General features: G+C 46.7%; 1 protein-coding gene across 1 annotated transcript in view; it reads left to right on the top strand.

Moving 5' to 3' along the window:
* Positions 1–748: 748 nt before the first annotated feature.
* The window catches only part of KIF5C (kinesin family member 5C), an 85,401-nt gene continuing 70,518 nt past the window's right edge, over positions 749–15,631 (top strand). Inside the window, exon 1 of the mRNA XM_040602928.1 lies at positions 749–1,007. Within this exon, the coding sequence (XP_040458862.1) occupies positions 882–1,007 (126 nt within the window). The 5' untranslated portion in view covers positions 749–881. The remainder of the gene's footprint in view (positions 1,008–15,631) is intronic.

Genomic DNA, 15,631 nt, shown 5'->3' with positions numbered 1-15,631 from the left:
CAGAGGAGGAGATTATGTGTGTTGCATTACTCTATCTCAAGTAACATGAATGTGGCGAAAGGAGCTAGCCTTGGCCCGGGTTGGGGGCAGGAGGGTAAGCTGCAGGTGTGTTTAGCAGGTCTGGAAGGAATGTTGCCAGGAAGTGCAGGGGAAGGAGGGGGCCAGCACCCCCCATGTGTAGGAGCAGCTACAGCCACTTTCTCCCAGATGCTGATTCACCGACCGCATCGTGACAAACTTCTTGTAAAATTAACAAGGTCAGAGCATCGCTCGGAGGTACTATCGCTTCTGCTTCTCCTTACTGGAAATGAGTGTTGCGTGCAGTGAGGGACTATCCCAATGATGAATACCCTTTACCCTGGTTACAGACGGTTTGTCAGGGGCACACACAGGCCGCCGGGGCTCTCTCCTTGTTCCCGCCTTGTTTTTCCCCTCAGGGAGCGGCGGGCGGGCGGAGCCGCTGGGAACGAAATACCGAAATACCTGCCCTGCGGCCCGCGGCACACGCCGCTCCCCGTCCGAGGCCGAGCCGGACCGACCCCTCGGTTAATCGCTGTAACCTCCCGTAGAGCCGGGAGTACCCCCGCCCCCGCTGAGGGGAGCCCGGGGCGCCGTTAGAGCCGCTGGCGGCCGCCCCTGCGCGCGAACTACGGCTCCCGGCAGCCCCCGCGCGGCCCGGCCCGGGCGCGGAGGGGGGAGGGGCAGCCCGCCGCCCCTCCCCGCGCAGCCGCTCCTGGCCGGGGGCCACCGGGGCTGAGCGGCCGCTGCCGGCACCGAGCGGCTGCCGCCCCTCCCCCCGCCCCGCCCCGGCCGGCGGCAGCAGGGCGTCTGCGGCACCTGCCCGGCGGAGCGCCCGCTCCCAGCGGCCGGTGCCCGCCGCCATGGCGGATCCCGCCGAGTGCAGCATTAAGGTGATGTGCCGGTTCCGGCCCCTCAACGAGGCGGAGATTCTCCGGGGGGACAAATTCATCCCCAAATTCAAGGGCGAGGAGACGGTTGTCATCGGGGTGAGTCTGCCGCAGCCCCTTCTCCCGCCTGCGCGGTGCCGCGGCGGGGCGAGCATCCTCCCCCCCCCCGCCTCCCCGTTACCGGGACGAGCATCCTCCCGCGCTACCGGAGCGAGCATCCGTGTCCCCCTCACCGTTACCGGGACGAGCATCTTTCCGCCCCACCCGCTACCGGGGCAAGCATCCGTTTCCCCCCCCCCCCCGCCCCACCCCCCCGTTAGCGGGGTGAGCGTCCCTCTCCCCCTCACCGTTACCGGGACGAGCATCCTCCCGCCCTACCCGCTGCCGGGGAGAGCATCCGTTCCCCCACCGTTACTGGGGCGAGCATCCTTCCGCCCCACCCGCTACGGCGAGCATTCGTCGCCCCCTCACCGTTACCGGGACGAGCACCCTCCCGCCCTACCCGTTACCGGCGCGAGCATCCGTCCCCCCCTCACGGTTACTGGGGTACTGGGGCGAACATCCCTCTCCTCCCCCCCGTTACCGGGGCGAGCATCCCTCCCCGCGGCCCCGCCGCCGGGCCCCGCGGCCATTGTTCCCGCTGCGGCGGAGCGAGGGAGGGGCGGCGGGGCTGCCCCCCCATAGCGGGGGGGTGGGGGTGGGGGCTGCTCCCCACCGCGGGGGTCCGGCCGGGCCGGGAGGGGTGGGGGCGCGGGGGCGGCCGCGCTGCCGGCGCTGATGTCATGCCGGTGACTGGGCATGCTCGGCGCTCCGCGGGGGCGGCCGGCCGCGCTCCGCCGCGCCCCTGCGGCAGCGCCGGAGAAAGTTTCACCGGTGCGCGGGGGGCTGAGGCGGGGGATGGGGGGCTGAAGGGGGTCCCCGAGGAGGGTCCCCTCCCGCCGGGGCTGCGGGAGCGCTCCGCGGCCGCGCAGCATCCCCCGCCCGGCGAGACAAAGCCGGGCCGGCACCGGAGCGCGCCCGTCCCGGCGGCGTGAGCGGGGCACAGCCCCAGCATCCTTCCGTCATACGGCCCGCGCCAGGGGAAGCATTTTCCCTCTCATTAAAAAAAAATAAAAATAAAAAAATAAAATTAAAACATCAAATGACAACGCGCTTGCAGCAACCGCGGAGCTCTGTGTTTCCCCCCCCCCCCTCCCCCCCGGCCTCGCAAGGAGCAGGCTGCTGGCCATGGCAAAGGCTTTGCAATGAGCCAGGTGTGGGGCTGGGGGCGCGCTGTGGGGCAGGATGGGGCCCCTTTGCCCGGTGTCGAGCGTGGCGTAGCCCCTGTGCCAGCCTGGCCTGGGAAGGGGCCACCCCCGGCTCTTGGGCCTGGGGCTGGATCTTCCCAGGGGGGGTCCCTCCCGGCTGGGCTGGCCTGCGGGGCTCTGCTGGGTTTGGTGGGCCCACGCTGTTTGGACTTCGGTTGTGGTTTTGGGTTGCTGTCTGACCAGCCCGTGCCTTCAGTGCTTCATTTTACACGTCAGTCTGCTGTGCTTACAGCCATAGGGTGATCCACGCTGTACTTATGATAGAGATCTTGGTAACACAAAGGATGAGCTGTTACTGGTCTGATTTGTTAGGATATCAAAACCTTGAGTTTCTAATAAACTTTTTTCATGAAAGTTGCAAAACAGTTATGGATAAGTGAAGAAAAAATTAATTCTGGACATAAACAGCTAATTTGTTTTTCTTAATTTGTTCTTATTACCTGTCTTCTGTGTAGCCAAACTAATTTTCTTTATTTGAGGGTTAAAGTCAGAACACCCACAACAGTCTGTTAACAATAGAATAACCTAACTGGTTATCAGCCTCCATCAGCAGTGGAGGGTTGTCTTTGGTCAACAAATATTTGGAGCAAAAGCCTAACTGTAGCACAGTCGTTTGGAAGTTTAAGGAAGAAATGTCAGCAAATTTCTCCCCCCTGCCCTCCCCCCAACAAAGAAATTCTCAGACATACTAGATATGATTAAATACGTAGATTAAAGAAGTAGAAGTAGATTAAAGTATATCCCATGTAAATCCCTTAACAATGCTATCTTTCAATTAAGAGAAGTGGAATATAGAATCCTTTTTCCCACCTAAGTGAATGTGCAATTATGTAATGCATCTTTGTCTATAAAGTATCTGTTGTCTGGGAAAATAGTAACTATGATGCTTTGAAAAAGGTATTTATATCCTGCAGGCAGGAGGTAATTCCTTTGCTAAATGTAGAAAGGAAAAATAACAGCAGCTTTCAATGTCCTGCCATGGAAGTGTAAAAAAGCAGAAATGAGAAAAGTGCATGTATTTGTTGACATAAATACATATAAATATTTATTTTTATGTGTATATACTCATTCCGGCAGGATCATTTTTGGGGGTTGTTTGCCATCTTGAAAATCTAGTCAGAAGCTTGGAGTATTCCTTTCCCTCCACAGGGCAACATAAAGGTCTTTTTCGGTGCACATTTTAGTCATCTTAATTAGTGTGACATGTCCTCCAGTACAGCTGCTTCCCCCCAAAGAGAAACCGTCCGGCTGGGGTTCCGTGGGGGTGCTTGTAGTTTTGTAGGTGTAAGTGAACATGGAAATCTTCGCATGTTCTTTGTCCTCTTCATTCGCAGTACCGAGCTCCTTGAGCTTTGATGGAACTTGATCTACAGTGGATACCACTGCAGTACCTTAGTAGAAATGGTACCAGTTGTTATTCTTCACTGGTTTACAGTGGCTGCTTAGCTCCAACCAACAAAGCCTTGCAGGGGCGAGGAATCCCTGTTCTGGTGGAAGGCATTACCAGAGCACACTTCCTTCTGGAAAAGCAACATGTTCGTCTTCAGAACCTCTTAGAGACATTATATAAAGCAAAACCAAACCAGAACCAAATGCTTTTTAAAATTTGTTTTACTCTAGCATTTGAAAAACACTGCAATGCAGCTTTTGTTTTTGTTCCATAAAATATCGGAAAGAAATGAGTTTTGTTAAAATTAAAAAAAAAAACAAACAAGCAAAACCACCACCCCTCCTCCAGAGGAATTCTGCCATCATGTAAAAAAAAAAAAGTATAAAGGATTTAAAGGACGTCTATTTTTTCTGACTAGTAAGTCTGAATAAATTTACTCCTCCTTCGCAACAAACAGTTGTGGGGAAAATGCTTTCTTTCTGAACTTCCCACCGTCACCTCCTGTTATGCTTACCTAGGGCCTTGAGCAGATTTTTTAATGAAAAATAAAGATCATGACTTGATGAGATGTCTTGAAAACCAACAGCGATGAAGGAAGCCTAACAACTTAGGCTTGACTTTCCCCAGGATATGTTTCAAGCCATGAATAAAGCTGTATCTTGGGGATGCCTGTGGCTGTGTGGTTCAGAGCCCTTTGTCAGGGAAGCCCTAGGGCAATACGCTCACTCTGTTCAAACCAGTTAAACCCTTTAGGGTTGGGATTTGACCCAGTGTCTTATATTCCAGCCTCTTCCATCCATCTTCATGCGCTTTGCACATGCAGCACAGCGGAGTATGGAAGATTAAAATGTCTTACTAAAATTTTCCTGAGGTTAAACCAGAGAAAACCGACTGTATTTTGATTCTACTTTAAAGTTTAAACTATAAAAGCCTTTTAGATGTATCTCATCTTTAACCATGGCAGGAAAAGGCAACGGTGGTAAATCCATTGCGTTCTTTTGCGGTTAGCTACCCAACAGTCTCAACAGACTGCAGTTCCATTTTACGTTTCTGCCCTTCTGCAACCTCAAGGTGACTCTCTGATTGATTGTGTTGGCTGACATACCTAAAAATGTATTTTTCTAGATGCCTTGCTTCTTACAGTCTTGTTGGAGAGCGCGGAGCTGTTTGCTGTAGCAAACAACTGGGGCAGTCTTCTGGCATGTGCTTTCTTTCTGTTTCTCCCTGTTGTTCCGAGTGCTTTTATTCCTGAGCATCTGCAAAGGAAGGATGCAGGGAGGCTCAGCACCTGGCGAGATGCTCCCCATGGGGATACTTTTCTGGCTGAGGTTTATGGGGGAGAGTGTTTCCAGCCTTTTTCCCTTACCCCCTGTTGTAAATTATTTAGGAATTTAGTTGTGAAGGAGACCGTATTTGGTCTGGAGCGACTGCTTGCCTTTTAGTGCAAGGCTCATCAGAAACTGATTTTTCAGGCAAATATCTCCTGTTTAGAAGGAGGAACATCTAAACCAAATCTTTCTAGCCAGCTCGGAAACCTCATGTTAATATTACCAGAAAGGGTATAAAAGACTCTTCATTCTGGTTGTCAGCTGCTTTTGGAGCTGCAGCATGCGAGCGCGTGTAAAACCCAGCTTAGCAGGAGCTGCTGAGCGCTGCAGTTCTGTGCTGCGCGCTCGGTGTCAGGCGGGCAGCTCAGAGCCTTCCCCGCCAGCTCTGCACTCGGCTGCCCACCACAAAACCAGCAGAGAGCTGCAGGGGCAACAGCGGGGTCCCTGCAGGGCACGCGCCACTCACCCGGGGGAAAATTCATCACTTGTTTCATCTGAGAAACGTTCCACGTAATGAACTGTTGTGCCTAAAAACAAACCCCAAATCACCACCTGGTACTCTGCTGCTGTGCAGTGGTCACCGCTGTTTTGCAGTGTCATATTCCATGAAATGGAGAAAAGCAAAAATTGATGGCTTGATTCTTTTGCAGTGGGTGGGGTGGAATATGAGCAGGGTGGTGGTTGTTTTTTTGTTGATACTTTCTGCTAAAAGTACTGTTTGGAATGCCTTGTGGAGAGATTCTCACTTATTTCCATCCCTAGAATATTTTGATACACTTTCCCTTTTATTTCATGTATGCCAGTGAAGTCAGCAGAATTTGTACTAATGAAAAGAAGACATGTTCTTAAAGTCCATCCTGCACAGAGGTCTTTGTATGCTGTTAAGCAGTTGTCACTCAATGGTTAAGACAGACCTGAAACCTCCCCCTGGGATAGTAGATAGATGACTAGTTAAAAAAAAAAATAATAAAAAATTAACCTACTCTGTGCTGCATGGCTTTTTTCATGGGGTGTGGTACATTGTGCTTCTAACAAAAGCCGAGCATCCATCTCTACTTCAAGTGCACAAATGCTTATGGAGGATTTGTTCGTGATGTATCTATAAATACCTTTTATAAAAAGCTCATGCCAGTTTGATGTAGGGTGTGAAGTGAGATGGGACTTCTGTCTTGGCGTAAAATATGTCAGTGGCTCTGTAGCATGCTATTTTCCTAGTAGAACACGTAATCTGGGAAGCTAATGCTTGCTGTGTCTCCCAGCAACTTTTGTGCGTTTTCCAGCTCTGCTCAACTCTCCTTTTCCAGTGAAGCCTCAGCAAGTTTTGCATGAAGGGTTTTGTGAAGGGCTGTGTGAGACACAAGTAGCTGGCATAGCTCAGCATGACATTTATGTGGAATCGATGTATCTGAAGACTCCAAGAGCTGACAAACCCCTTTGTGGGAGCTGTTTTTTTCAAAAGTGTTGCTAATCTTCCTAAACCGTGAGATTTTCCTGTATCCGAGCATAAACTGCGAATGTCTCTAACCTGCTGCATTTTCCTGTTCTGTGGATGAGATGAACCACGATGTGCTGTGCTTGTTCCCCTGGGGCTTTGGGCTATGTTGCTTTCAGGTCAGCCTATTTCCAGAGCAGCAGCAGCACAAAACTGACAGATCTGGCACTTGATTTTTGGGGGGTAATGTCTCTCAGTAGCTTAAGCCAGTAGATACCGCAAGAAGAAGCCTGTAGATCATTGCATAATACTGCTCATTTGAGAAAGAACAAATACAAAATGATTCCGCTGGGTCTGGATGGCTTTCTGTGCCTTGCAGAAGAAACGATTTAATTTACTGAAGAACTGGGGTGGTAGCCATTCAGGGAGCTACTTGCATGCTTGTTATTTAAAGAGAGTGGTTGTTTTCCTAAGGCATACTGCTGTGCTTCGTACCGATTCTCAGGAGCTTGTGTAGAAGGTTAAAATGATGGGACTGATGAGATGACCAGCACAGTAGGTTTTTTGCTTCTGTTTTTACAGTGTGTTGGCTAAAGAATGAAACTGTTCTAGAAGTAATTATCAAGAAATAAGGTACATTTACGTCTTGACACAGCGATACTCCCATAAAGCACCAAAGCAATTGTAGTGTGCAGTATTACTTACTCTCCCATAATGTAAATCAGTGGAAAAAATACCTGTCTCGATACAGGCTTGCAAAGTCTCTGAGCTGCTCCAAACCCCAAACATTCTCCTTCTCCATCACCAGCCTTTGTGTCTGTCCAGTCCCATAACCAGGGCTGGGTCAGTATGGGATGGGGAGGCAGCTTTCCTAAGGAAGCCTTGTGGATTTGCGTGGGGATTTGGCTGATGTGGAGCTCTGAAACATGGAGCATCCACACAGGCAGGGTGTGCCGTTGTTCAGAGAGCAGTGAGTGGGCTGTATGAGCAATGCCCTCGTGTCTGCCCGAGCCCCATGGCAGGCGAAGCTCTGGGGGTTCCCCCAGGCTGCACCACAGGTGTCAGGATGAGTGGCAGCTGATTCGGCTCCCAGGGCTGTTGGCACCAAACCAGTTCTCTTCAGATGCTCCTGAGACAGAGATACTTCCCTTCCAGTTAATGTTCAGCGCAAAATCCTTGGCTTGTTAAATGCTACTTGGCACATTCTTGGGAGATATAAGCATAGTCACTTCTGCAGGGACGGTGTGGTTTGTGGGGGGTGGTGGTGTTCCGTTTGTTTCTTCTCTGAATCCTCTGCTGTTTCCCTTCTGGAAAGGATATTCTTTCAAGTTTGTCTGTAAGTGCTGAACTGGGGGAAAATTATTGAACGTGGATCAATGTGTGCTTCTTGAAGTTGTACTTGTGTGCGCTTTTCTGTTTCCTAAAAATGTAGCAAGAAATAAGGTGTGTAAATAGCTTCTATTTATTGTTGGTGGTGCTAGAAAGATGATTTACTGAAAATACAAATCTTATTTTCTTTACCAAAGCAGTTTCCCTTTCGTGTTTTCTTAGGGCATCCAACACTTTAATCTTTTTCTAATCCCATTTTGATATCTTTCTCTAAAAGTATCTTCATCCTGTCAAAAACATGGATTCCTACTTAAAGCTTTGAAACTTAATATATAAATGATGTATTTCAACAAGATGGACTGTCCAACAACTGGGAAACTCTCAATGTTTGTTCTCCTCTGGTAGCTCCTGCAGGGTGCCTTTGGTTTAGACCATTCAGCATCTGGACTCATGTTCCTCATTCCAGCTTGTTGCAGTCTTTGTTCCCTTCCCCTAACTAACTAACTAACTAAATAACTAACACACACTAGGTGCAGTGTTAGTCACTGGTGTTTGGATTCAGTTCTGCAAATGGCTGTTTGGTCTGGTACAGTCAGATTTATTGGTATTTGGGGAAGTCTGGGAGTACTTTTTTCCCCCTGCATCATTGGAGATGTTTTCTCCTGAAGCTGCCTGCCCTAAACAAAGGCTCAATGTGCAGCGAGGAAGCTGTCGGGGAGTAATGTGTACTTATATCTCTCCACATATTGTTTCAGCATTTCAAACTGTGCCAGAAGAATAAAAGCTGTTACAAAAGATAAAATGAAGGATGGGATGCCACTTCTAAGTCTTTCATATTAATATGCTTTTCTCTGTAGTTGGTTTTTTGAGGATTGGGGTGGGGAGGGCATGCTGCCGTAAAAACAGGAGGAGAGATTATTTAATTTAGCTCTTCTTGACAGTTTTTAACTAGACTGCTGATGCCCTTGCTATTATTTTTGGTGTCCTTCCTGTTATCATTACAGTGATTCAACTTAGGATGTGTTTTCTTCCAAATTTACTTGTTCTGAAATGCCTGGTGTGTCTCCAGGCGCTGACATACGTTCCTAACTCTGTAAGTGGCGTATCACAGCGAGCTGCAGAGCTGCAACACCTGCAGGTCTCAAACCTGTGTTTTCTTAAAGGTTGGCTTTTCCCTCCGCTGAGGGCAATGGGAAATAGCTGGTGGTGTCAGTATTTGTCAGTTTGCTTGTTTGAAGATTTCAGTGTGCGTAAACTGAGCCATGTTGTTTATCAGTAATACCGTATGCGTAGGGAAAAAAGAGTTGTGGATGTGTTGAAAAGGGGCCAGTGGCATCAAAGGAACAAATGAACGGGGTGATCTGTTTTCTGGTTGGAAAAGGATGGCACAAAATCCAGTTTCCACTTGTTAGCTTCCATGGCTGGGGACAGGCTGGTTGCCGATGCATTTCTTGTTAAATTCTGGCTGGTTTGGCTGAATACAAAAGTGCTTTTGGAATTGGCAGGAATGTTTTCGTTAAAGATCTCTACTACACCAGGAGATGTATTTGTGGTTTGGTTTTTGTTGTTTGGGTTTCTTTTTTTTTTTGTTTTTGGTGGTTTTTTTTTGTCATAACACAGGCAACAGTCCTGTGCAGAGGATGTTTTTGTGTCTTTTTTTGTTGGGTCCCTTTGAGCTTGACATGTTTTGTCTTAATGTAGCCCAACAAGACCTAACACAATTACCCACCAACTACTTTGAGACTCTTTACCTTCCTTCTTTTGTTTGCTTTGGTGTTGCTGCAGCCCTTTAAAACTCAGAGGTCATGCCAAGTTAAGACTTATTCTGAAAAATTATTTACCGGAATACTCAGATGACTTAAAAACCCCTGTAGCTGTGTGGGAACGAGCCTGGGTTCAGGGTCTGCTTGCGGTTCTCTGTACTGTTGAGAACCAGGGTGCTGCAGGGTGAGGCAGCGGGGCTTTGCTGTGGCCAGAGAAAGGAAGGGACATTGGGTCCAAGTTATTTGAGACAACAGCCTGGCTGTGCAATACGGGGTAATCTGGGCTTCAGCTGACGCTGCAGGCGTAGAAGCTGAAAAGTGATTTAGAGTTGCTCGGTAATTGCTTGACACTTTTGACTTGACTGTGGTTTTGCCAAGGTTTGTTTTTGCAGCTCCACTGGAAGATACACGTTGGATAATGGCGCTTGTCTGCATGATGGCTTTGTGAGCTGGGAAAATACCTTTATTCAATTTTATTGGATTTTGGAGTGTGAAAATGTTGCATGCTTAAAAAACAAAACAAAACAACATCAAAAAAAGCTTTACCTCAAAATATCCAAAATGGGATCCTTCAGAATCTTAAAGATGTGGAGTCACAGGCTTGGTATATCTGATGGATTTCTGGTTTTACTCATCTACTGGAAAGAGACAAGTTTCTATATATTTATGGCCTCTCTGGTTCTTGACTTTTTATGGGATGTCCTGGAAATGCATGTGATTGTTATCAGGTTCCCATTATAATATCAATAATTGGTCCCACGACAGCTTCAGAAAATGCGTATTTTCAAATTAGGAGATACAGCCTAAATGAAACCAAGAATGTTGGATTTTTTTCCCTGTGAGAAATGAGTATTCAGAGATAAGAACTTAAATATTTAATAGTAGGCCTCTTAGATGTCTTTGCTAAAAGTGATTCGTTTTTTCAGTGCTTCACTCTCTGCTAAAAGAAACCTTACTTCACTACCTAGTTATAATGATGGATGGGAGATGCTCTTGGTTGGTGTAAGAGGCTCTCTTCTGGGACAGAGAGCAGTAGGATTCTTGAAAAACTGTAGTTGTTTTGAAGCTGCTGTTAAACATTTCTGTGGCACGAGGAGGATGCAATACTGAAAAACACATTTCCTTACATCTCAAATGGCCCAAAGGCTTGCAGTAACTTTTGCTATAGTCCTGAACAAAATCCTGATTTTACTTGGATACTGTTGCTATGACACAGTATTTTCTATTTTCTATTTGATTGTCCTTGTGGCAGCCTCTGAGGTAAAGACAACCTCTTGTTTTGAGGGGTGAAAGCTGATTTTTAAAGCCACATTGGGAATCTACAGGGAAGTTGAGTCTCTGATACACAGGTATCATTCTGACTGCTAAATTATTCTCTCACTTAGCAAAGGATGTGCAGGAAACTGTTATCTGAATTGGGGTAACTGGGTTAGTGAATATTTTTAGCAAAGCTGTTAACAGAAGCTGGATTTTTCTGCAGTTGTAATCTCTTTTCTTGACTCTATAGTTCTCCTGAATTGCTTGAATCTCTGTATTCAGGCCAACAGTGAGATGTGGGTAACGACGCAGCTTCTCACAGAGCTTTGAGATTTTATGTCGTTTACTAAGTAATGATGTGTTCCAAAAATCTGCTAAGGAAAGTCATCTGGCTTTTTTTAAACACACTGCTCTGTAGTACAAATAGCTGAGCAGCTGTACTTGCAGGCTCTAGCGCCTAGCGAGGGATGCACAGAATGAAGTTGGAGAATGTATGTATCTATGTATGTGTCTATATGTATATTGGACTAGCTCAGAAGACACAGTGATGCTCTATGAAGAGGTGCTTGCGCTAGTTCAGCTGGAGCAGGCACAGCAAATGTATGCGTCTGGCTTTGTTCGCTGGGTACCTGACAGAATTTGCTGATGGCTTGATCAATGCTGTGTGCCCTTTTAAAACACAATGACTTCTTTGACCCTGGGAAGCCATGCTACTCCTAGGTTTTACTGCTGATGCTCTTAGTAGCTGTTTCAGTTACGCTGCAGACTTAATTGTCTGCACCCATACAGCTCAGTCTTCTCCAGCTGCAGCAGTGAACAGCCCAACACTGATTTTTGTCACCATATTAATCGTACAAAATGCCACTGCTGAAGACTGACCTGTTAGTCTGATGCTGCTACCCCCACATCATATCCATCCTCTCCTTCTCTCCCCTTTTGTATTACATTTTAGTTTTTTTCCTCTTCCCTTTTATATTACCTGGCTTGGCTCCCTCTTCCCTTTTATATTGCGTTTTGTTTCCTCCTCTTAGAACCTATCTGTATGCTTCTTTATTTTCTTACCACTTTCTGGGTCAGCCATAAATACCCAGTGGAAAACTCTGCTGTCATTTGATAAACACATTGGCTTGATTATTTTTTGCTTTATGGTATCTTTTACAATTTAACTTCAAAGCAGAGTAGTTCAGTGATACAAACAAATCTTAAAGCAAAGTTAATCTTGCTCTATAGAGGCACATGTTTCTTTATATTTGAGAAGAATGTTTACTTATATTGGTAATAGAGGATTTATTCTGTCCATTGCTTGCTTTATGTGCAGCCCAGATTTTCAGAGTATTATAGAAGAACCTTAGCCATAAACTTCAAACAAAACTGTTGCCAGCATAAACAATTTATTTTAATCATACCATATGTGATCACTGAGCTGTGAAGCACTGTGTAAGAGGTCCCTTTTTCTATGGGGGAGGCGAGTAGGACTTTGCTGCTAAGAGCTGAAGGAAAATGGAAGCACCTGAGGTGGTTTCGTACCTGGTGTGTTGTGTGAGCCAGTGCCAGAGCTGGGAAAAAGAATGAGGGATGGAAACCTCTGGTAGTCAGTGCTTGGCTCAGAAAACACCTGATTCGCCCGCAGAACTACTCCCCTTAGGGGGAAAAAAAATGCTGGGATGAGTCACTGCTATCTTTGTCGTCTAATCAAGATGTTTGAGATGGCTGTGAGTACTGCCGGAGTCTGTGCAGGGAGAAGCTCAGCCTTCAGCAGCCCTCCGGGATGTTCACCCCGGCGGCAGGACGGGCTCCTGGTGGCTTTTGGAAGGCTGCTGTGTGCGGAGCTAGCGGAGAGCCTCCTGGACGTGGTCACTTTCTTGAAGCCAGCTGAGCCTATGGCCTGTTTTTTAAAATTCACTTTTGCTAGAATGGATCAATATTATATCACTTAATATGGGACTTCTGTTTTTCTTAAAATTAAGTGGATTATCTCCTTGTTACCTTTTATGATACATACATATACTATTTCAGGAAAGGCGGAGCTGGAGTCTGTACTGAGCTGAGCACATTGCTCTTCTGACTCAATGCAACTCAACCTGTTCACCTTAGAATGTGCATTTGGCCTGTTTTGGGTTCAGACTTTGTACTGGAACTGAACAAGCCTGGATTTGACTTGCAAGTGACCTTGGGCTCATCGGCTCCTTGGTCCCCTGTTTATACAATGGAAATACTCCTATACAATGGGAAAAAAAATTTGGTGCTTTAAATTTCAGAGTTTTCTACTTCTTGGTACTGTGGTAGCTGCCAGTACGCACTTCAGTTTCATTTTGAGAAAAGCATTTGGGATTCTTTCTTTAAAATGCAAGAAACCTGAAACAGCTGTAGTCTTGCTGGTGGACGTGGGAATTATGAGCAATTATTCTGTCCTGGAGAGAGGGACCTTCTGTCTTTAGGATTTGGAGCCTGTTCATGTGGGTCTGTCCTGCTTTTCCGAAGAGCTATTGGTAAATGTATTTCTACAGCACCGGTGGCTGAACTCTGTGGAGACGGCTGTAGGTGTGCAGGGGCGAGCGCTGGAGCCTCACACTGCTCCTCCAGCTCGCGAACAGCAGCACAACCTCCTGCTGAGGGCCATGCAGGGGCAACAACAGCAGCACAGTCCTGCTGGTCCGGCTCTGATCCCACACTGGGGGGGTCTCGCCATCGTCTAAGTGGAGCATTGCTAATAAAGATGCCTCGTTGCCCTGGATGCAGACAGTAGGCAGGTTCAGCTGCCCTAGGTAGGCTGCTGCAAAGGGAAGGCAGGCAGCTCCTCTTTGCTGCTGCTGCGCGCCTGGTGTGTCTGGGAAAAGTTACCCCGGCTTTTGAGGGACTGTGTGGGGGAGAAGGGCCAGGTGGAGAGGAGACTGTTCATTCACCACTTATCTCCAAGGCTGAGCTGGTTTGGGTAACAAGAACCGCTTGGTTTTTATGTTTGCTTTTATTATTATTAAAAACTGCCATGTGGAATGGCATGGGTTTTGGAGACGTTGGCATCTAGGAACTGTAAATTGGATAAACATCAAGGATGGGGAAGACAACACCTCTGTGGCTTTGGGACTAAGGGCTCTGGGGGTAGGTTTTGGAAATAGTGCTGAGTAATGAGGGTGGTGGGAGGTTAACGTCTGTCAGCAGAATGGCTGGTGACTTAACAGGGAGAGCAACTGCTTGTCTTAAGCTGATGTAAATAAAAGGTCTTAATGGTTGATTGCACCCTCCTTATCCTCCTTATTTTCTGCTAGTTGATAGTCCTGTGTCTTGCAGGTTTTGTTTGTTTCTGCTAGAGAGAAATAGGAGTATGAATCAGGATCTACATATGAGACAGGTGCCGTGTTTGTATGACTACCATTTTGCAGGTCGTGGTCCTTTCTTCACCTTCCTTGCCACGGTGGGTCAAGGAACAGCGCAAGGGCTTTCCCTCCTGTGCGTAAGCATTTAACATGATCGCTTTTTGTGCCTCCAGAACACTGTAAGGGAACAAAGTGTAGCAGGCCAGATTGTACCTTGCATTGAAGATTTGGGAAATGCAGAAGGAATATATCAGCATTACTAAATCTGATAATAGAATTACTGTCAGATAATTCCAGCCAGCATTGCCTGTTTCTGGATAGTTTAGCAAAGTGGGACTGGTCTGCTGATCTTATTGCTGTGCTATAAGGAGAAGTGCTATATATGTAAGCTTTGATACATTTCTAGCTGCAGGGGGGGGCAGGAAGGGGTTATGAGCCAGAAAGTTGATTTTTTTCACTTAAAACCTCAAAAATTACCAAAGAAGGTCCAAGCAGTGCTTTTCAAAAAGAAATTCTGCAGCTTTTTGCTCTTGTGAAGTTCACAGGAAGGTATTCTGTGGTGTGTGTGTTTTAACCAGCTCAATAAAACCACTTCTATTCATATTATTTGTATAACACTCTGAGCTGTATTCTGTGTAGTAACACAATCACAACCCCTTTGCCAGCTGTCCAGGCAAGCACAACTTGTCACCACAAATTCCTCGGTATGGGACAAGATGTTCTTGCTACCAAAGGCAAAGCTGATTGGAACCAGTTCCACTTGAATTCTGAATGAGACTTAAACAATTCTAAATTTCTTGATGGTTGACTTAATTTATCATTGATGGATTAATTTATCAGAAATGCAAAAACCAGATTATGAGATACTCTGTTTTCTTCCTGATAACTGGAGCAAAAATGGAGGAGGCAGTAATTCTAGTTTGTAAGGGATTGCAATGTTTTTGTAAGGATGATTTTTTTTTAATTTCTATTTGTCTAGTTACCTAATGTGATTTTTATGAACTAGAGATGCAAATAAGAATGCCTGTACTGGAATAGCATTGCTGAGTATTACCAAAATAAGCATTGCAGTATCATGATCCTGCTCCCACAAATGGATGGGTTTTACAAATAGCATTGGGGTCTGTGTTTAACAGTTTCCTATTTAAGCTTTCCACGCCCCCACTACATCAGAGACAGAATCTTTTTTTTTTTTTTTTAATATTACTAAAAACTATCATTTTTGTATGATTACCTTTCCCCAAATGCTTTAGCTTGAGGAAGACTGGATGATTGGTGCTAAAATTGTGAGATTTGGATGTACCAAGTAAAAGTATGAGTTCTGCTTTCTTTTTTTTTTTTTTTTTTTTTTTTTTCCCTCCAAATAATGAGATGAGATACCAGTGCTCCAAGCCAAGAAGCAGAAGCTGTAAGGTTGTGGATGGAAGTGAGCAGGTTCGGCTTGATCCAGAGGGTGTGGGACAGGAACGGCTGCTCTTGCAGGCTGGAGCTCAAGGGCTTGTGCTTGGCCAGTGCCCGGTGGCTTGGTTCCTCCCAAAGGAGAGCTCCTTCCCCTCTCCTCCACCTCTGCCCCTCTTAAATTGGGTGAAATGGCAGGGGGAGA

This window comes from Falco naumanni, chromosome 8 (assembly GCF_017639655.2).
Source record: "Falco naumanni isolate bFalNau1 chromosome 8, bFalNau1.pat, whole genome shotgun sequence".
NCBI classification, from domain to species: Eukaryota; Metazoa; Chordata; class Aves; order Falconiformes; family Falconidae; genus Falco; species Falco naumanni.
The sequence above is the reverse complement of the archived record's forward strand: the minus strand, read 5'-3'. Positions and strand labels throughout refer to the sequence as shown.